This window comes from Sturnira hondurensis, unplaced genomic scaffold (assembly GCF_014824575.4).
Source record: "Sturnira hondurensis isolate 20B ecotype Veracruz unplaced genomic scaffold, ASM1482457v3 Scaffold0003213, whole genome shotgun sequence".
NCBI classification, from domain to species: Eukaryota; Metazoa; Chordata; class Mammalia; order Chiroptera; family Phyllostomidae; genus Sturnira; species Sturnira hondurensis.
In genome coordinates, this window is record NW_028075844.1 from 1,079,047 (window position 1) to 1,099,428 (window position 20,382).

The 20,382-nt window shown below is 54.7% G+C and overlaps 1 protein-coding gene across 2 annotated transcripts; it reads right to left on the reverse strand.

The window, feature by feature from the left end:
• Nucleotides 1–190: 190 nt before the first annotated feature.
• NACC1 (nucleus accumbens associated 1) lies at nt 191–20,024 on the reverse strand. 2 transcript variants are annotated; one of them, XM_037041851.1, is made up of 6 exons: nt 19,807–20,024; nt 4,876–5,784; nt 4,614–4,787; nt 3,751–3,856; nt 3,555–3,652; nt 191–2,960 (listed from the first exon to the last, which is right to left on the reverse strand). In XM_037041851.1, exons 2-6 carry the CDS (start codon nt 5,774–5,776, stop codon nt 2,707–2,709), a joined length of 1,533 nt encoding a protein of 510 aa, XP_036897746.1. In that variant the 5' UTR covers nt 5,777–5,784; nt 19,807–20,024; the 3' UTR covers nt 191–2,706. The 2 variants fall into 2 exon arrangements, with proteins under 2 accessions (XP_036897746.1, XP_036897747.1); XM_037041852.1 differs by lacking the exon at nt 19,807–20,024 and adding an exon at nt 18,857–18,922.
• Between the last annotated feature and the right edge of the window lie 358 nt (nt 20,025–20,382).

Genomic DNA, 20,382 nt, shown 5'->3' on the forward strand with positions numbered 1-20,382 from the left:
AAAAGAATGTGCCATCCCTGCCCTTACATTGATGCTCCAATGTGACATTTGGCATGGGAACTTCCCAGTACACCCTGAGCCATGACCTTCCTGCATTTGTCAATATAAAAGAAGTGAAGGCATCACTTTGCGGAATGGGAGACCCATGTGTGGTGAGCATCCCTTCCCAGTGACCAGCGTGCAGCAGGGCTGTTACAAAGGCGTTTAGTTTATTCTCCTCATCAGTGTCACTGATATTCTCATGTTCACATTTCCCAGTGCGCTCCTCTCCTTACAGTAGTTAATGTGCAATCTCACTTACAGGCCAGGGAGGGGGAGAGGGACTTGGCCCAGAGCAGGGCAGGTGTTGGCACTCCACGTGGACACAGCAGGTAGTAGCCTGTCCAACGGGACGAGGGGCAGCCAGGGGAGGGACCTCCAGTCTTGTGTTGGTCTGTGATTCTCCATCCCTGCTCCTTCCTGGCTGCCTGGGTGGGGCAGGGGTGGGGGCATGCAGCTCAGAGCAGGGCAGGAGGAAAAAGGAACAGCAGCAGGCTGCCCTGGGGGGGGGGGTGGGCAGGGTGGATGGGCACAGGGGTGGCTCCTGGGGTAAGGCACGACCCTGTCTTTGGCTCTCCTGGTGAGGAAGTCCCTCCCCTGCGCCCCTGCCCGGCCCCTCTCCCTATACCCCCAGTCCCTGGACCAACACACAGTCCCTGGAGCCAGGGGAACCTCCTGGGGGGGTCCCTGAAACAAGAGGGCTCTGCCACCCAACCCAGTGACACAGGTGTGGAGGAAGGATAGGGCAAGCCCTGCCTAACGACAAGGCAGGGAGTGGCTGGGCAGGGGCCTGCCCAGAAAAAAGGGTGGGGAGAGAACCAGTCCCAGGAGCTGGCCCCCAGCTAAGGCCTGGAAGGGGGAGAAACCGGGGACTCATGCTTCCTTTGGGGGGCTGGCTGGAGCCCCAGCCCACCCTTCTGTAGCCCCAAGGGCCCACCAAGTGACCAGGATATTGTGCTTTGGGATGACGCTGGGGTAGGGTGTCAAGGCCAGGATGAAGGGCAGGGGAGGTGTGACTAAGGTGCTTGTGCTTTAGCTTGGGGTGTCGACTCCCTCTCAGATGTCCCCCACCCCTCGGATCAGAAAGAAGGGTGCCAGGATCCCAGCCAGACTGGACACCCTTCCACCAGAACAAGCAGATGCTCTTTCCCACAGGCTGGTGGGATTGCTGGGTGGGGGGAGGCCTCCAAGTCAGATTCCAAGGGTCCACTGGGGAGGCCCCCACTCACCTCTGGCAACCCCCTGCCTCTGGAAGCAATGGGCTGTCAGGCTTGGGGAAGAGACGAGAGGTGAGGCGGTGACAAAGGACTGGAGACAAAAACTGTGACATCCAGCAAGGGTGGATGGGGAGTAAAAATAAACAAGAACCCTCTGGTTCACACATAAAACTAAAAAAAAAAAAATCAAACACTTGCACTGTGTGAGGCTAGAAACAGGAATGGTTAGAAAGAAAATTCAGCAAACAACTACTAACAATAGAGTGGGTCCTGCCCTGTCCCCAGCACTGGGCTCTGCCAACAGGCCGAGACCAGGGAGACCCTTCACAAGTAGCCCTGTGGGGAAGCTGGCCGGACCCAACAGTCCCAGCAGTGGCCGGGCCTGGGTCCCACCTCAGAAACGTGCACCCACACTCCACATGCACGCAACACAGTCAGCCTGCCCCCACCCTCCACCCCATCCTGCCTTTCACGGCCCCCCGGGACCAAAGGGGACATCAGACACAGTCCCACTGGTTTGAAAAATAAAAGGAATCTTATACTTCAGTATTTCATTAGCTAAAAAAATGTTTTAAAAAGTATGTACAGGGGATGGGGGCTGGGAGCCCTGCCGTGGGATGGGGTAGGGGAGGGAGGGTAGGGCAGCAGCACACCAGCCTGCCCCCCTGGTTCCAACCCTGGTCCCACTGCCTCTCATACCTTCATTCATTTCAAAGCAAAACTTTTTCTACACACTCATACGCACACGCACCTATGAGCCCCAGAAACCTCTCGTCCTATCGTCAAAGACTCTCCAAATGCACCCCACTCAGGACTTGCCCCTCTCAGGCCCCAGGGACAGGAAGAAGGGTGCTGAGCCCACCACTGCCTGTCACCTTAGGTCAGTCCTGGGATTTCTGAGCCTCAGTTTTCCTCAGCTGTCACAAGGGCAGTCCCCACAGCCTCGCCTAACCCAGCCCCAAGTGCAGGGACAGACGAGGAAGATAGGAAGGCGCTTTCGGAAACATGGAAGCACTGGGAGGTGGTGGCAGAAGGGGTCCTGAGCACCCCCAGGCCCCTCTGCAAGTCCCAAGGGGCCGCAGTGATGGGTGGAGCAGAGGACTGCCCCCAGACCAGCTCCTCCCCTGCCTGGCCTGGTTGAGTGGAATGGGGAAACAATTGCTAGGGGTTAGGAGAGGGGAGCAAGTGCTCCCCAACTGTGCACAAGTGTGTGCAAGAGAGAGAGAGAGAGAGAGAGAGAGAGAAGGCCACGCAGAGCTCGCACCACTGCCATCCTCTCCCAGCCCACTCGGTTTGGGGTTGGGGGTGGGACGGGAGGCCGAGGGGCCGAGAGCATGCAGCACACCCCAAGGGTCCTGGGGAGGGACAAACAGTAGCTCGTGACCAAGACGGCAGGTGGGGGGTGACAGGAGGGGGAGTGTGACAGCCTCATGGAGGGCCTGGTGGGGGGTTACTGGAGGGCCTCGGCTGAGGGGCCTGCATCGCCATCATGGCTGGCTGTTTCGAAACTGTGCTCCACGCCTATCATGTCCGGCTCCAGCTTGCCCGTGTCACTGATGAAGGTGGTATAGGAGTCACCCTCAGGTGGCTTCCCCTTGGGAATCCAGCTCTTCCGCACAACGCGGCGGGCATTGGTGCACATGTCAGCTGCGATGGCATTCATCTCGCTCTCCTTGAAGTTCGGGGCAAAGTTCTGGCAGTAGTCTGTATGGGGAGAGGGGACAGCTCAGGCCTAGTGTGGACCTGCTTTCCATCCCACCAGCAGCTACTGGGCCATGCCTTTCCTGACCCTCAACCCCCACCCACAGGACACCCAGGAGCCCCTCTCGGAAATGAGAGAACAGAGGTCTCACAGACAGCAGGCTACACCCCATTAGTGGGCCCCACACCTGACTGAGCTCTGCCATGTGTCTGGGGCAGGTGGGCTTCACGAGGTGGCCCAACGCTCTTGAAAAATGTGGATCATTTGCCAGAATTTAGGAATTAGGGGATTCCACATGCAAACTTAAAGAGTTCCCTCCTGACCAGTGGCTGGGGGCCTGGCTGCTTCAAAACCTCCAAGACCACCCTGAGTCTGAACCCCCTGCCCCCAGTCCCCACATCTGATACAAGCCCTGCCCCACCCCAGGAAGAAATCTCTAACCAGTCACAGCCTTCTACCCAGAAAACCTAGACTGAACCTTAGAATCCTTAACACCGAACCCTCCTGACCTATCAGGGCCAACACCAGAGAAAAGGGCCATCTGCTCTGCTCTCCCCAGGCCTACCCAACCCGCCTCCAGAAGGCTGGCCACTCACACTTGACAGCATGGAGAACACGACTGTCCAGCGGTTTGCGTCTGGGGTCGTTGGTGGAAGAGCGGATGCCAGTACCACAGCTGTTAGCCAGTGTGTTCCTGGGGAGGAGGTCATGGGGGAGGGGAGTCAGGCCCCCTGTGGTGGCAGGGGCCATGGAGCAGCTCCCCTACTTCCCAGGCTCTGGCAAGGGCCTCACCGGTCAAAGAAGGAGGCCAGGAGGCGCCGTAGCAGGACCTTGTGCCGCGTGCCCGCGCTGACATGGCAGTTCATGAGCTGTGCCCTTGTGATGTACACGTTGGTGCCTAGAGGGAGAAGATGGAGGGTGGCCAGGCCCATTTCTTAGAGCTCCCAAGACCTCCCCGACAACTTGCCCCAGTAAGTGCTCAGGAAAAGACAGATGGGGGGCCACTGTCCACAGGGCACATGCACCATGACGGGCCGGCCTAGTACACGTGCAGCTTTTGCCAGCACTACCAGCTAGGAGGTAGAAAGAACAGCCAGTGGAGACTTGCACTCAGGTACCCTGACTCTAAGGGCCAAATTATTATTTTTTTAATCTTCACCTGAGGACATGCTTATTGATTTAGAGAGAGGGGAAAGAGGGGGACAGAAAGAGAAAGAGATAGAGAAACACATATGTGAGAGAGAAACATGGATTGATTCCCTCATGTGCCCCAACCTGGGGCCTAATCCATAACCAAGGCATGTGCCCTGACTGAGAATCAAACCCATGACCTTCTGGGTTATGGGGTAAAGCTCCAACCAACTGAGCCATACAGGCCAGGACCAAGGGCCAAATTCTTAACTGTAACATAGTTTGCCCTCACACCACTCAAGAAACTACTCATCTACTCCCTGTGGCCATGATGCACCCCCACAATGCTGATGCCTGCCTCCAGACTAAAACCTAGAGGCCAGTCTTTGATGTGCATCAACACAGAGGGGGTCAGATGCCTCAGGACAAAGCCAGGGGCTGTGCCATAGGCCAGCAGCCCAGGGGGCACAGAGGCACAGGGTAGAGGGAAAGTGGGGTTTGAAGAGCAAGTGAGGCCAACCTACCTGTCACCAGCTCTAGCTTCTCAGAGGGGTCACCCTCATCGTAGAGCTTGGGGTGGCAGCGATTACCGATCTGGTTAATGAGCTCAGCTGGGAGAGAGGCCAAGTCTTGCCGCACCCGGATGCGATTCCGGGACTCAGGGGTTACCTGTTCAGGGAGGGCCTCCACTTTCTCAGCTGTGGGGGAAAGAGGGCAGGATGTGTTCAGGATGGGGGTGGCAGGGGTGGGGGTGGCAGTGGAGGAGGGGTAGGAAGGGTGCCTCACCGCTCTGGCCAACATTCATCATGCTATACATGGTATACATGTTGCAGATCTGCCGGTACTGCTCATCTGTGCCCTCCTCACCCGCATCCTCTTCCTCATCCTCCTCATTGTGGTAGGAGCCAGGGCTGTCACTGGTATAGGCGCTTGAGGTGCCTGGGCTGGTCCGCTCAGACATGCTGGGCCCGCTCACCACGCCCCCGGTTGCTGCCGCCGCCGCCGCCACCGCCAGGGCCTGCTGGGGCGGCCGATTGGTGGCCAGGTCCAATGTGGAGAACCTGGCCATCTTGCGGCTGCCATTGCCACCACTGCTGCCACCAACCCCGGCCTCCTTTTGGCTGCTGTCCCACAGCCGCTTGGCCACGGGTGTGCACTGCACGGAGTCTGACTCCTGCTGCTCTGTCTTGACACGTGACACAAGGGGCAATGGGGTACTGCAGGCCGTCCAGCTGGATGTCTGAGCCACGGGGCTCTGGGGCTCAGAAGATGGAGCCTCCTCAGCATGTAGGCCCTGGGAGTCACAGCTGGGGGAGCTCACCTTGAGGAAGAACTCGGTGCCCTTTTCCATGATCTCCTGGATCTGCAGGAAGCCAGCTGTGTACATGAGCAGGAACTGGTCTCCCATATTCATGCTCAGCCGGCCTGTGTAGCAGAAGCTGAGGATCTGCTGGAAAGACTGGGGCTGCACAGCTGCCGGCAGCTCCACCACTGCACTCCGGCTGCTGTTGAACAGGTCCCGGAAATAGGAGCTGCTGGCAGCCAGTACAGCCCGGTGGGCCTTGAAGGCATGGCCCTTGACCACCACAGACACGTCACAGTATAGACCCTGAAGCCTCTGCTCATTCAGACACTCCAGAATGCTGTTGCCAAAGTTCGGGATCTCCATCTGCAGGGTCTGGGCCATGGCGGCAGCTATGCAGGGGACAGGGAAAGAAAACCAGAGGGATGGAATCAGCAGGCATGTTCACCCCTGCTCCCAGCCACATGGTGGATTTGCTGAGGCACTGAGAATCTGAGGGGCCACCTACTCCTTCCATTCCTTTAGGACAGATTGTCAAATCAGCCATACCAGCTATAGGCCAGGGAGGCTACACGATGTCCCTTGCAGACAAGGGGGAAAGGCAAATTTTCACATAAGTGCTTAAATATGAGATGAGTTAACACAGTGAACACCCTGTGAGCACAGAGCATCACTAGCACCCCACACATAACGAACATAACTCTGAAGGATACTGGCATGGAAACTCCCAGAGCATCCACAGTACTAGGCACATGACCCTCAACCACCATGTACTGAATGACTAAATGACCACTCAAGAAATCCTGAAATTGCCCTGGCTGGTGTAGCTCAGTGGATTGAGCGCGGGCCTGCGAACCAGATGATCGCGGTTCGATTCCCAGTCAGGGCACATGCCTGGGTTGCAGGCCAATTCCCAGCAGGGGACGTATAAGAGGTAACCATACATTGATGTTTCTCTCCCTCTCTCCTTCCCTTACCCTCTAAAGATAAATAAATAAAATCTTAAAAAAAATAAAAATAAATAAATGTTAAAAAAAAAAGAAATCCTGAAATTGCATGAGAACACTGCATGAGAACACCATTAGTCACCAGGGAAATCCAAATCCAAACCACAACAAGACACAGTTTCATTCCCACCAGAAAGGCTAAAAGAAAAAAGACAACAGTGCTGGCAGGAATGAGAAACTGGAACCCTCCTACACTGCTGGTGGGAATGCAAAATGGTGCAGCTGCTGTGGAAAACCATCTGGCGGGTCCTCAAATGGGTTAAGCATGCAGTTGCCATATGGCCCAGCAATCCCATTCCTCACAATTATACCCAAGAGAAGTGAAAACATATATCCACAGGAAAACCTTTAAGTGAATATTCACTGCAGCCCTCTTCACAATCACCAACAGGTAGAAATAACCCAAATGTCCACCAAGTGATGAATGGATACAGAAAATGTAGTCTTGCCCTGGCTGGCATGGTTCAGTGGATTGAGTGTGGGCCTGCGAACCAGATGATCGCAGTTCGATTCCCAGTCAGGGCACATGCCTGGGTTGCAGGCCAGTTCCCAGCAGGGGACTCACGAGAGGCACCCACACATTGATATTTCTCTCCCTCTCTCCTTCCCTTCCCCTCTAAAAGTAAATTAATAAAATCTTTAAAAAAAAAAGAAAATGTAGTCTCTCCATACAGTGGAATATTATTCAACCATAAAAAGGAATGAACCAGTACACACAACATATATGAACCTTGACATGATGCTAAATGCAAGAACCAGACAAAAAGGGCACATATTATATGATTCTTCTTATATGAAATGTCCACCACAGGCAAATCCAGAGACAGAGGGCAGATTAGTGATTTCCAGAGGCTGGAAACTTTGGGGAAGGTATGAGCAAAGGGAAGAAGAATGCCATACTGTGATGTGTAAGAAATAGATATTTGGTCATTCAGATGACCCAAATATGTATCTCATACATTGGGTCTTTGTCCATGATTCCTGGCTCCCAGATCTAGGAACTCTTGGAGATTCTGAAGTGCTGAGTGAGAAAAGTCTTTTGTTATGTTGAGGAGGAGACATTCTGGAAACACCTAAGGATGGAGCTGGTTGCTCAAGGACCCAACCTTGTGACGGAGGTGCAGAACTTTCAGCCCCTTGCCCAGCCCAGGGAGGAGAGAGGGGCTGCAGCTGGACTGCCAACAGCGAGTGACCTACTCAGTCTATGTAATGCAGCCTCCGTAACAACCCCAGGAGGCGGCTTTGGGAGAGCTTCTAGGAAAAACATGGGGGTGTGGGGAAGTGGCTCGCCAGGAGAGGGCATGGAAGCTTGGGGCCCCTTTCTGGCTCACAGGCCCTGTGTACGTTTTCCATACGGCTGTTCCCGAGTCACATCCTTTTACAATAAACCAGCGATCTAGTTAAGTGACGTTCTCTGGGTTCTCTGCCTGGGGCAGCCCTTCAGAAGCACAGGTGACAACCTGGACTTGCAGCTGGTGTCTGTGGTGTGTGGGAGGGGCAGTCTTGCAGGACAGAGCCTTTAACCTGTGGCCTCTGATGCAATCTCCAGGTAGTGTCAGAATTAAGTTGAATTCTCAAGACACTCTTTTAGTGCCTGAGAATTATTTGTTGGTATGGGGGAGCCCAGCCCGTCAATCCCAAGTGGAATTGAGACCAGGAACCAAATTTATAGGGTTTCTTCTCAACATGTTGAAAAATGTTCTACAATTGTGGTGACAGAGGCCTAACTCTGTGACCACAGTGAAAACTGCTAACTTGCACACTTTAAGGGGGGTCAAGTACATGGTGCGTGCATGGCAACAGTGCTGAACCTGTAAAGTTTCCTCTGGGCAGAACTGGGGATGACACTTGCCAGGCACATTCTACGGGTCTTTTGAATTTTGAACCTGATAAATGTATTGCCTATTTTCAAAAATAATATTTAAAAATAAGATGTATAAAACCAAACCACACATTTAATTTATGCAAAGTAACCCCAAAGTACTGAGGACAGGTGGGAAAGAAATGCAAATATAAAGGTTCCTGCTCACAGAGGCCAACCCCTATCCTGATCTGTGGGGAGACCACTATTGTGGTGGGAGACCAGGGACCTCTGAAATGTGTGCACTTGGCACCACAGCCTATTATGTCAGTACACACTCCAACCCAGGAGAGCTGATCAGGTGGGAAGGGCATGTCCCATACTGTGGGGGCAATCATAAAAGGCCTTTGAAGGATGATGTGATTTTACAAGTGCCCCCATGCGTAAGAGTGTCCCCTGCAACTCTATAGGGTATTAAAGGTAGTGGTCCTGAATAAGCAGAGTAGGGGTGAAAAGAGAAGCCTGAGTAGAGTTAGGCTAGTAAGAAGAATGAGAAGAAATGACATAAAAAGAGTGCATGCAAAGGCCCTGGGGCAGGAACTAACCAGAGAACCCAGCGAGTGTTCCGTCATTCCCTAGTTCGCTTTCCTTAGTGAGTCTGTTCTGACCTGCCTCCATGGGCTGAGAATAGGGCCATACCTGGTAACACTGGGTTCGTTCTCAACAGGCTGCCTGGGGGAAGAGAAGCAGCCTCGTGTCTGTGGGCTCAGAGGTGCACTTTGGGGCCGGGGTGAGTACTGACTCCAGAACTGACTCATTCCAGAATCAGAAGCTCCAAATCTCCACTTCTCCAGTTGGAAATAGCTGGTAAGACCAACCTGGTTCTATAAACTCATTCTGGACTCACAGAGTGGCTCCAGAGGGAGCTGCAGGTCCTGCCCCTCTGAGCACACAGGCTCCTAGAGAAGGAGCTGCCAAGAGACCTGCATGAGCTCCCCGAATCCTCTTAGTGAACCTCCAAGGCAGATTTCATACTCTCAATACTCAGCTAGGAAAACTGAGGCCATGTGGATGTTAAGGACTACCCCAAAGTCATCAGCAAGTAAGTGGTAGGAACACAATTCAAACCAGGGTCTGCCTGGGCACTGAAACCTGTGATTTCCCTCAGCTGTGCTCCTTGTTGTGATCATCAGTATCACTTAGGGCAATCGCAGGAGGGAGACAGAGAAAAGAAATCACATTAGAAGGAAGCACATACTTTCCAGGGACTCAAACTCAGGGCTGAAGGGGCCAGTAGCTGGCCCTCTGTGTGAGGCGGCAGGGAAAACTGAGGTGAAGGGCAGAGCCCAGAGAGCCCCATTCAGGGCCTGGCTTCCCTGACCTACCTTCTCAGGCTGCCACATGGAAACTGCTCTGGGTACTGAGGCCCAAGTGACCAGGGTCAAGGTAGTCAAGGGGGAGGGTGGTACTGAGCCCCTGGAAGGTGCTTCAGAGAAGGCTCACACCCCAAGAGAGAGGACCAAGGCAGCACAGGCCTGCTGTGGAGCCAGAAGCCCTGGACCTGGGTTCTGATATCACCATGCCACTCTCTAGCTATGTGACCTTGGGCCAGCCCCTTGCCTTTCTGTGCTTCAGTTTATTCATCTATAAAATGGGGATGCAAGCACCCAGGCCACCACGATGGATTGCAAGGTGTCGGGCAGACAGCTCTGTGGAGAATTCTCACAGATCTGTCTAGAGACAGAGAGATTTAATTATAGTTGGAGGGAATGTCATCTAGCAGCCAACCTTGGGGGCACAGCAAAGGGGTGGGGGGATGACAGAGAGCTACCAACAGTCTTGGGCAGGAAGGAGGCCAGTGTGGCTGGAGGGCAGCACAGAGGAACAGGGCTGCTGGGGTGTGGGACAGGTGGGGCCTTGGCCTAGTGAGAACAAATATTTTTGAGAGTGATAAATGGGAAGCTCCGAGCAAGGGAGACTTGGTCCTACACCAGCTCTGGAGAATTCCCAGCAGCAGGAGTGTGGAGACCAGCACACAAGACAAAGTACTAAAGTGGGAGGAAGTACTGAGGAAGGAGGGGCAGTCCCTGGTATTGGGAGATGCTGTAACATAAGCAGTTGCTTCATGGGGTGGGGGACACAGGGTTCTCTCATTCTACACCCCAACAGCCACTGGCCCTGCACAGGAAGCCATGCTCTCTTCCGATGCCCTGGAATTGGGGGGACAGTGTTTTAAGAGCTGTACATACAGTTTCTCCTAAAAAAAAACTGCCCATGCATGAGGGCAGGAATTATGGCCAGATTTTCTCAGGATGAGCAACTCAGAACAGAGGCAGAGGCAGAGGCTCAATAAATATTTGCAAATGTGTTCAATAGCCCTGGCTGGTGTGGCTCAGAGGATTGAGCACTGGCCTGCAAACCAAAGGGTCACCAGTTCAATTCCCAGTCAGGGCACATCCCTGGGTTGCAGCTGGGTTCCCAGTTGGGGGCATGAGAGTCAACCAAGCAATGTATCTTCAACACATCGATGTTTCTCTCCCTCTCTTTTTCTCTCCTTTACCCTCTCTCTAAAATAAATAAACCTTAAAAATAAATTAAAAAAACCATACTAAATACATACTAAATAGTGGAGAGGGAGGTAGACATACAGCACCAAGCCAGGAACAGATGAGTCCAAACCAGATGAGTCCAGTTTGGGACAGGGCAGCTGGCAGGGTTCACGCACAGGGGAAGAGAGGGCGGAGCGGGTGCAGATGTGGATGCTTCTGGGGCTACAGGGGGCATTCCGAGGGATCCCCCTAACTGAACTTACTCCATGCACTACTGCAAGCAGTCTCCAAGGGCTACCTTCTCAGGTTAAGAGCTAGGATCTCCCCCTTTATGGGTGGAGACCATAGCTCAGCACTACCAAGACCCCTCCATGGGAACTGGTGCAGCTTGGCAACAGAAGCACTGACAGAGATGCAGGGATGGAGCTTCCAAAGTTCCAAACCTGACATTCCGGCTGAACCTGACCCCTCGCCTCAGAGTGTAGCGCCCTGGGGTTTGAAGCTTAGCAAATGGGGGAGGGGGCATAGAATGACAATTAGTGCAAGTGGCTCAACTAATCAGTACACAGGGCTTGACAGTGGGGTGGCAGGTCTCTAATAAGCTGCAAAGACCTGGTGTGGCCCTGCTGTCCCTACAAAGAACAGGCTGGTGTGGGTGTGTGTACATGTATGTGTGTGTGGGGTCCCTTAAAGGGCTGAGACCATAGTAAGGGGGCCACAAGGAACCCTAGAGAACTACCCAGGGCTCCCTTCTCCACCCAGTCTGGTGGGCTCAGAAGGACCTACACCTGTGTGTGTCACCTGCGTATGTCATCCCTGCGCAGAGCCCTTCACCCACACCAGCCCTGTGAGGGAAGCTCCACAGAGCCCTCATGAGCTCCCAGAAGAAATGGCTCTAAAGCAGCTGGTGCCTGACCCAGGTCACCTGCTTGCTGGAAAGTGATGGGATGGAGACAGGAGTCACGGTCTCCAAACTACCCAACAGTTTTGTTCCCACCGAGATGAGCCCCCCTCATCCCCACCTATCTCAAGCCTCGGGCCCCCTGCGTGGTTCCCTCCATGGGCCAGGCCTTTGGCCAAGCTGTGCAACCTGCCTGGAGTGCTCTTCTTCTCCCACTGCCCACATCTTCCTCCTCTGCCTCAGCTACAGCCCCTGCTCTCAGAAATCCTGGGTAGGACACCCTTCTTCTGTACTTCCCATCCCTAAGCTCCTATGCTCACCTCAGAGAACATGAAACCCCACTAGACAATAAACTCCCCAAGCACAGAAAACTACATTTGAATCCTCTTTCCCCACAACATGGAATGTGTTAAAGAGCAGACATGGAAGTGGTCACACAGCACCAAGGACATCTCTCCCTGAGAGCATACATGGAGGAAAGCCACGTGAACACACCAGAACCCAACCAGAACCTGACTGTGTGGGCGCCTTGGACTTCCAGGCCCCAGAACTGTAAGAAAAATCAGTGTCTGTTGTTTAAGCCTCCCCATCTATGGCATTTTGTTACGGCAGCCTGAGCTGACCGAGACAGGCAAAGAATACCATCTAACTAGTCACCCACAACTCTGCCATGGAGCCCCTGGCCTGGACCTCCCCATGGGTGCCAGATTTGCATACACCTTAGATGCCAATGCAGTGTGCCTACTACACCTGAGCTCCCATCCTGCGCTCCCAAAGCCTGCTCTGGCTGTAGCTCTCATCAGAAAGTTCTCCACTCAGGCCAAAACCCTAGACTCCCTAGGAGGGGAAAGGCAGCCCCCTGCCCTACACAGAGCCCACAGAGCCCAGAGAGCCCTCCCAGCCCCGGTCTGCACCTGAGTAGATCTCCCATTGAGATGTGAGGCCACAACATGCGGTTTCCATGACCTCCCAACAGTCACTCAGCAAATATTTACCAAGCATCTGCCTGGGCCAGGAAGTGTCCGGGAGCCCAGGGTGGCAAGGAACGTGGTAACTCACAATCAGTCAATGTGCTGCATGCAGGGAACTCTGATCTGGCCCAGAAGGGCTGAGATCTACTGGCCAGGGAGTGGTCGTATCTGGGCTGGGGTTGTGTCCTCAGGGCACAGGGAAGGCCTGCAGTGCCTTAAGGGAGAAGTGGGTGTGGTCCTTGCAGAAAGTGAAGGAAGGTAAAGGCTCCCACTGGGCTCAGTTCTCTGCCGTGGATGGAACTGCTGTCCCCTGACCCTAACCTCCAACATGCCTGTATTTGGAGACAGGGTCTGTAGGAGAAAATTAAGGTTAACTGGGGTCACAGAAATGGGGCCCCAATTCTGTAGGACTGGTATCCACATAAGAGAAAGAGGTATGTCTCTCTCCAAGCATGCACAGAGGAAAGGCCATGTGAGCACACCAGAACCCAACCAGAACCTGACTGTGTGGGCGCCTTGGACTTCCAGGCCCCAGAACTGTGAGAAAATCAGCGTCTGTTGTTTAAGCCTCTCTGTCTATGGCATTTTGTTACAGCAGCCTGAGCTGACTGAGACAGGCAAAGAATACCATCTAACTAGTCACCCACAACTCTGCCATGGAGCCCCTGGCCTGGACCTCCCCATGGGTGCCAGATATGCACACAGCTTAGATGCCAATCAGTGTGCCTACTACACCCGAGCTCCCATCCCCCCAAAGCCTGCTCTGCTGTGGCTCTCATCAGAAAGCTCCCCACTCAGGCCAAGATCATTAGATTCACTGTGAACTCCTTCAAAACCAGTTTTCACCATCTGGGCCCCACTGGGGCCCTGCCTGTTCTTCAACCTTCTAGAAGACTGTCCCCAAATGGCCGTAGTTCTTCATACCCCAATCACCACCTTGAATTTCCAAAGGCAGAGCCTCTCCCAACCCTGATTCCTTCAATTGCTTCTCCTGCTTCATTTTTCCTCCTTGGCGCTCCCCACCATCTAGCAAATGAGATATGTCCTTGGCTTTGTGTCAGCTCCACTGGGGCAGGGTGCTGGCCTGTTTCACACTGCTGTGTCCCTTGCCCAAAGAATTACTTCCATTGCCTCCAACCTAACTCCCTGTCTCATTCCACATTAATGAGGCTAAAATGGGCGAGACTAAAGTAGTGGGACTCAAAGGGGGTCTCTGAAGCTCTGGGCAGGGGTGTCTGGTGCACCTTAGTGCAAGCTGCTGTGGCCAGCAATCAGGGTCCAAGTTAGGGCTCAGTGTAACTGAATGTGAACAAGTGCTCGCTCTTTGGGCAAACGAGGGCCAGGCTGAGGTGCGGCGGGCCTGATATGAAACAACTTGTATAGCCAGCAATTCCTGGAGTGGAAGCTAACTGACACCCTTTTGGGAAGGGAGCTCCGAATTCTCCAGCCAGCACAGGCTTGGGGTACTGATGTGTGCCTTATCAGGGACTGTCAAAGGCCTGGATATTTTGGCTGACTTTCCAGGGAAGCTGTGATGGCCCATTGACATGTAAACAAGTTCAGGGAAACCAACTCCAAGTGTAAGTACGACCTAAGGCCCCTGGAAAGCCCCTCAATCCTTTACCCAATTCAACCAGAGGTGGCCAGATCCTGTCACAGCGGGGGGGGGGGGGGGGGGGGGGGGGGGGGGGGGNGGGGGGGAGGTGGGGGTGGAGACCCAAAGCCACGGGGACCGGCTACAGGGGCTGAATTAGACAGCTCGAGCAAACGTTTGCTAGTGCAGCACAAAATGCTCTAGTTGTACAGATCCTACTGTTGGCAACTGTATTTTTTGAAGTCTGTGCACATTTAACTCCCTTTCTTTTTCCCTGAAAAGAAGCCACTAAATCCATAGTGGGGGACAGGATTCACAACAGTAGCTGGCATTCACATGGTCTCTACTGTGCACTGGTGCCCAGCGAGGGCTCGAGAGGGTACTTCAGTTTGGGGGAGGGAACGAGTCTTTAGACCATAGAAAGATGAGGTTGCGGGCCAGAATCACACCCAGGCCACCTGACTCGAGTCTAAGAATTAGGAGGCTTCCTGACTATGGCTGGCCAGGCAGTCCATGCCGAGCTCACCCTTAGTATGGTCTTGTTCCCCACAGCAGGCAGCTGCTGTGACTAGCCCCGATTTCAGGAGTAGGAGAGAGAACTGGGGGCTCAGAGAAGCCAGAGCAGGGGAAGGGAAGCCAAGAGAGGCCAAGGCCACAGCCAAAGCCAGGGCTCTTTATCCTTGCTGGGCATGTCCTCTGCAGAAATGGAATCTGCTGCCCACCTGGGGGCCCCCACCCAGGGTCTAGGGTACTCTCGGGGGCCAGGCAGGGTGCTGTTCTTTCTGCTCCCCTACGGAGGCCACCTACCTTCATCCAGTTTCTCCCTGCTCTTCTCTACTCTTCCTTCCTTCACTGCCACCTCCAGGGATGAGCAGTCTAGCCTGCTGCCTCTCCAACCTCCCACTCTCTCCTAGCAGCCCTGGGCAACATAGCCTCCGCCTGCAGCAGTTCCAGGAGAAACCCAGCAGCTCAGCCCCCTTTCCACTGCGACCACAAGCCCTCCTTTCTGCTGAGGTACACCCTGCTCCCTCGGTGTAGTCACACCCAAAGGACGCTTGGGCAGCAGCCATGCAAAAACCCGAGGTATCACTGCTCCAGCTATCACGAAAGAGTCTGGAGGGGCTGAGGATGGGTGGGTTGCTGGGATGGGGCTTGCTGAAACACGCTTGGACATCATGCAGAGCTTGGCAGGGCCTAAGAACTGGAGTCTCACTATTTTACTAGGCTCAAATGTCCTTCACAAAGCTTCCTGCTTAGAATTACACTTCCCTTCCTCTTTGTCCCAGGAACATTTATCTATTGAAGTGCTTGCCCCACCATCAGTCTACCCAACTATAAAAGGGGCCAATAGCAGCAGCAGCCTGACAAGGCTGTTTCAGAGATTAAACCACCAAGTAACCCACCATGCAGTCAGTGACCAGGAATGTCAGCTGTTAATATCAGTGCTGTCTCCTTCTGTCCATCCACCTAGCCTTCACTGGACTACAAACTCCCTGACAGCAATGGAGACAGCTTATGCCTCTCACCATCTCCCAACCCTTATGTGATTTCATGATAACCGGCAGTGCTTACAGAGGGCTCCTCCTCCAGGGCCTTCAAGGAATCACACCTGGACACTAACTTCTCATGTAACCCTCACTGGCGGCCACCACCCCACTGCTACCCTCGGGGACAGTCGTTCTCTGTGGTGGGCTGCCCAGTATATTACATGATGTCGAACAGCACCCTCTGCCCCCACTAGAGGCCAGGAGCACTGCCAGACCAGCTGTGACATTCCCAAGCATCCCCTGAGGGGACAGAATTGCCCCTGGTGGAGACACACCGAGGTACAGGTATGCCTGCTTGTCCTCACTCATCAGATGAGGAAACAGAGGTGCAAACAGCAAGACCTTTGCTTAAGGGTTGCACGGCCACAAGCAGTGTGGCACACTTCTTAGCAGAGTGGTGCTAAGGGGCAAATTTTATTCTCTCCACTGCAGCATGTCAGCTCATCTTAGTCCAACCAGCGCTTAAGTCATGAAACAGTCGAGTCTGTGAGGACACTGAGACTTTCACCAAGGAGACGGTAGGGGGGACGGGACAGTAACTATAACCAGGCACTACCTGCCCAGTCCCATCTCGTGGCCTCTGTGGTTCAAAGGGCTCTCTAGAGGAAGGTGGGGGTGGGGATGACATTCTCAGGCAGGGGGGACCCAGGATCAGAAGGAAGGAGCAGGGCTCACTTGCTCACAGCAGGCATGGGCTTGAATGAGTTCAAAGGTGTGAAAGTGCTCGGAGAAGCCAAGCACCCAGGAAAGCAGTCAGGGGTGATGAGAGGGAGGGAGGACCTAACAGGAACAGCGGCTGGTATGAACACTGCCTCCATGTCTCCAAGCCCAAGCAGTTCACCTCAGCCTCAAATGCAGTGATCCCCTGGGGCTGACAGGCCACCTTCTCCATTGTGAGCTGTGGCAATGACACTGATGAACTCCCAGTCAGACCTCACCAGACCAACCCCCAATCTTCCACATTGACCGCAACAACAGATCCTGCAAGGCCAACCAAAGCTCTCATCTCCTCACAGTCCTGCTCAAGAATCTCCTGGGGCTTCCCAATGCCTGCCTGGGGCACCAGATTGTAACAGGCCCCAGATGCAGGCCAAGGGGTCCGGACTTGCATCTGGGGTGTCAGGAAAACCCTGAGACTGGCTGCTTCCTTTCTGTGAATAGCACTAAGAATCTGCCTGCACATCAGGGTCACTCCTGGCTCCTTCCCTCATGAAGAAAAGATATTTAGAGCACTTGGCAGGAGCCTGGCACAAGCTCAGTAGTGGCTCTCAATGGGCTGTCCCCTCCGCCTGGAACATTTGCCCTTCCCTGCCCCTGCCCCAGCCCCCGCCCTCCACCCCCGGACTGATGATTTCTTATTATTCAAGGCTCAGATCTCCCAAAAGCCTTCCCTGAGCATCCCATCTAAAGCTCTCTTCCGCCAGCATTCACTGTCATTTTCCCTTATCTCACTAAGTTCCTGAACACAGGAATAGTAGAAATGATCTTGATCACTTGTTTGTCTGAAGTTGGTGACCTTCACCAGAATAAAAGCTGCTGAGAGTGGCTCTAGGATTTGTTACTCAGGGCTGCCCCCCCCCCCAGCAGGGGATCAGCACCCTAGTGAAATAAAACTGCCCCAAAGATTCCTTTACTTGTTGCATTCCGCCTCCAACGCCCTGCCCATTATGGCCTCCTTTGGCACCTTAGGTCTGTGCACCCAAAGTCCTCACAGAAAGTGGTTAGTTACTAAATGTGCATTCCACAGCTCCAGGTGCAGGCTCAAACCCACCACCTTCTTCTTTGTCATACATATACCACAGCCAACTGCCACCAGCCCGTCCCTGTTCCAGCTGTATGAGTAGAGGTAACCACCGCTGTCCTCAGTACTCAGCCCAGAGCCCTGCTGGAGCCCAAAGGAGGCCCCAGCCTCAGCCCAACCAGGCATGTCTCTTTACACAGGGCTGCTGGCCCAGGTCCCACACCTCCCAGAACCAGGAGGCCAGCCACGAAGAGGAGGCCAGAGCCAAAGCAGAGGCCAGTTCTAGGAATTATGGGGAGATTGGTGGAAGGGAGGGAATGAGAGTGACTACCCATCACTAAACCCAGATCTGGCCTATACACTCAACCCAGTCTGCGGCTCCTGCCTCAGGTGCTAGGCTCCCAAGTAGTCAATGTTCCCAGGACACAGGGGCAACAGCCCTGCAATTAGCTCAAAGAAAAGGAACAAAAACTGGAGTGGGCTGACCTGGGACCAAAGTGGGAAAAAGACAAACCAGGCAAGCAAAGAAAAAATCTAGCTCCTGGGCCCAGCCCCATTCTCAGGAGTGCCTCCCCCTGCCAGTTCACAGCTGTCACCTTTGACCCCTTGGCTCCAAGAAGGGGAATGGGGATGAGGTATATAACCAGACATCTGAAAAAGAAGCTTTCACTTCTCCTACCCCCTGGGACACCAGGAAATCTGTCCAAAAAGGCACTGACCCATCTCTTGGAATGGAAAGAGGAAAGAGCATTTCTGCCAAGGAATCTGGAAGACTGGGGAGCTCCTCCAGTCATGGCTCTCAAAGGCCAGCTCGGGGGATTATGGGTTTGGGCTGAGGGTCAGCCAATCCAAGCTGCCAGTGTCTGGTCATATGACCTGGGGACAAGCCACCCCAAGCCTCATCTTCTGTACCATGAAGAAAGCCTAAACTGACCTAGTGGTGGTGAGCAATCAATCAATGATCCACTGGCAAACTCAGCACAGCCTGGCCCAGGGCATTATCTAGGAAGCACAGCCCCAAGGGCCTGGGCCAGGATGTAGGTGCCTAATTTGATCCCCTTTTTGATGACTGTCCCTTACCCCACAGTAAACCTCCAAAACACAATGAACAAAACTTCATACACTCACCTCTCAGTTCACCTCCAGGAAACTGGCCCATGGTATAAGACAATGGCTGTTTAAACCTCAGGCTCCAAAGTAAATGGGGAAAGACTCTAGGACCCTTAGATAGTCAAGTAAGGGCAGCTGGGCTGCCTGTCTACAGATATACGGGGTGGGGGTGTGCAAGGCCACCCCCATAGTAAACAAGATGCCGGAGCTAGGTGTTCCCAAGCTGCCCACACAAACACCCACCTGGAAGGCCAGAACCTTGAACAGCCACCAGAGGCTTGCCCAGAGGGTAGGTCGGGGACCCAGAGCCTTACAGGAATTAAGTATGGGAAAGAAGAAAGAAGGGGGGCACATCTTGGCATGAGACATTTGATCAACACTAGTTTCTCACGACTTGCCTTCACAACCCCATTAGCGTAGCCCAAAAGCTCCTCCTTCCCCCATTCCCAAAGCTCCTACAAGTTCCTCAACTTACCTGATCGCCCCAGTATCTGGCCTTTCTCCCTCAACATCTCTTCACCCTTAACCTCGGGTGACCCCTGCAAACATCTCCGGGGACTACTATCCGCCGGCTCCCCCAACTCCCGATTCCGAATTAACTCCGCCCACACCCACCCTGCCCCACTTCCTGGGCTTCTCCTCAGCCGCCCCCAAGCATGTAACCTGACCCACCCACCTCCACCAGCGATAATACCTGCAAGTCCCGCCCCGCCCCGACCCCCTCCGAGCCGTTTCCCTCCGGCAGCGCCGCCCTCCCCTCCTCCCCGCACTCTGTCTGCCCAAAGCCCGACTCCTCCTTCCCCTCCCCCTCCGGGCTCCCCGGGGGCCTCCTCACTTTACCCCTCGGGCCCTCCAACTTCCCTGGCCTCCTAGCACCTGCCCCGTCCCAGCTTCGCCCCGCCCCCCTCCCCCCGGCCACTGGCAATGAGGGGAGGAGGTCTGGGCCGAATCCCGCCGTTTCCCTAGCCCCGCGGCCCGGCCCGGGGCTGGACACTCAAGGCCGCTGCCCGGGGGCAGCCCCCCCACACTCGTCGGTCCAGCCACAGTGCAGGCTGTGGACCTGGTTCCTCCTTCCTCGGAGGAGCCCCCCCCCCCGCAAGCTCTCCCCCTTCAGTCCTCAGCCGGACCTCGGATGCCCTAGGGCCGCCAGGGCGGGAGGAGGCCGGAACCCGTCCTGGGGCGGGCCGCCTCACCTGCGCTGCGGCCGCTTTCCGAGGGCTTCTGGCGTGCTCCGCAGCGGCGGCTGGGGCCGGGCCTGGGCCCGGGGCGCGACCCCCTGCGCCGGGGCCTCGGCCTCCGCCTCCGCGGCCTCCGCGGCCTCCGCCTCAGCAGCAGCGGCAGCCGCGGCGGCCATTCATTGTGGGCCAGGCCGCCCCAGCCGAGCGCCGAGCCAGCAGCGCAAGCCGCACCGCCGCGGTCGCCGGGCTGGGGAGGAACGGCAGTGGTTCTGCACACACCGCCCTTCGTCCCGCCCCCTAGGCGAGGCCAGTCAAGCACCGAACGCACCCCGTCTCCGCCTCCTGCCTCAGCCCCTCGGAGTCTTCCAGTAACTTGTCTATGATTGAGAGTTCGAGTCCCGACGCCGCCACCTTCTAGTCCCGCGACCGCAGACAAGTCGCTCTGCCTTTCGGAACTTTGGTTTCCTGTAACACGTAAACAATATTGTCCGCTGTTATCGTGGCAGCCACTGTTTTAGGCTCTTTATGTGAATGATCACGTTTAAACGTCACGGTAACATTTTTACGTGGAAATTATTTCACATACACACA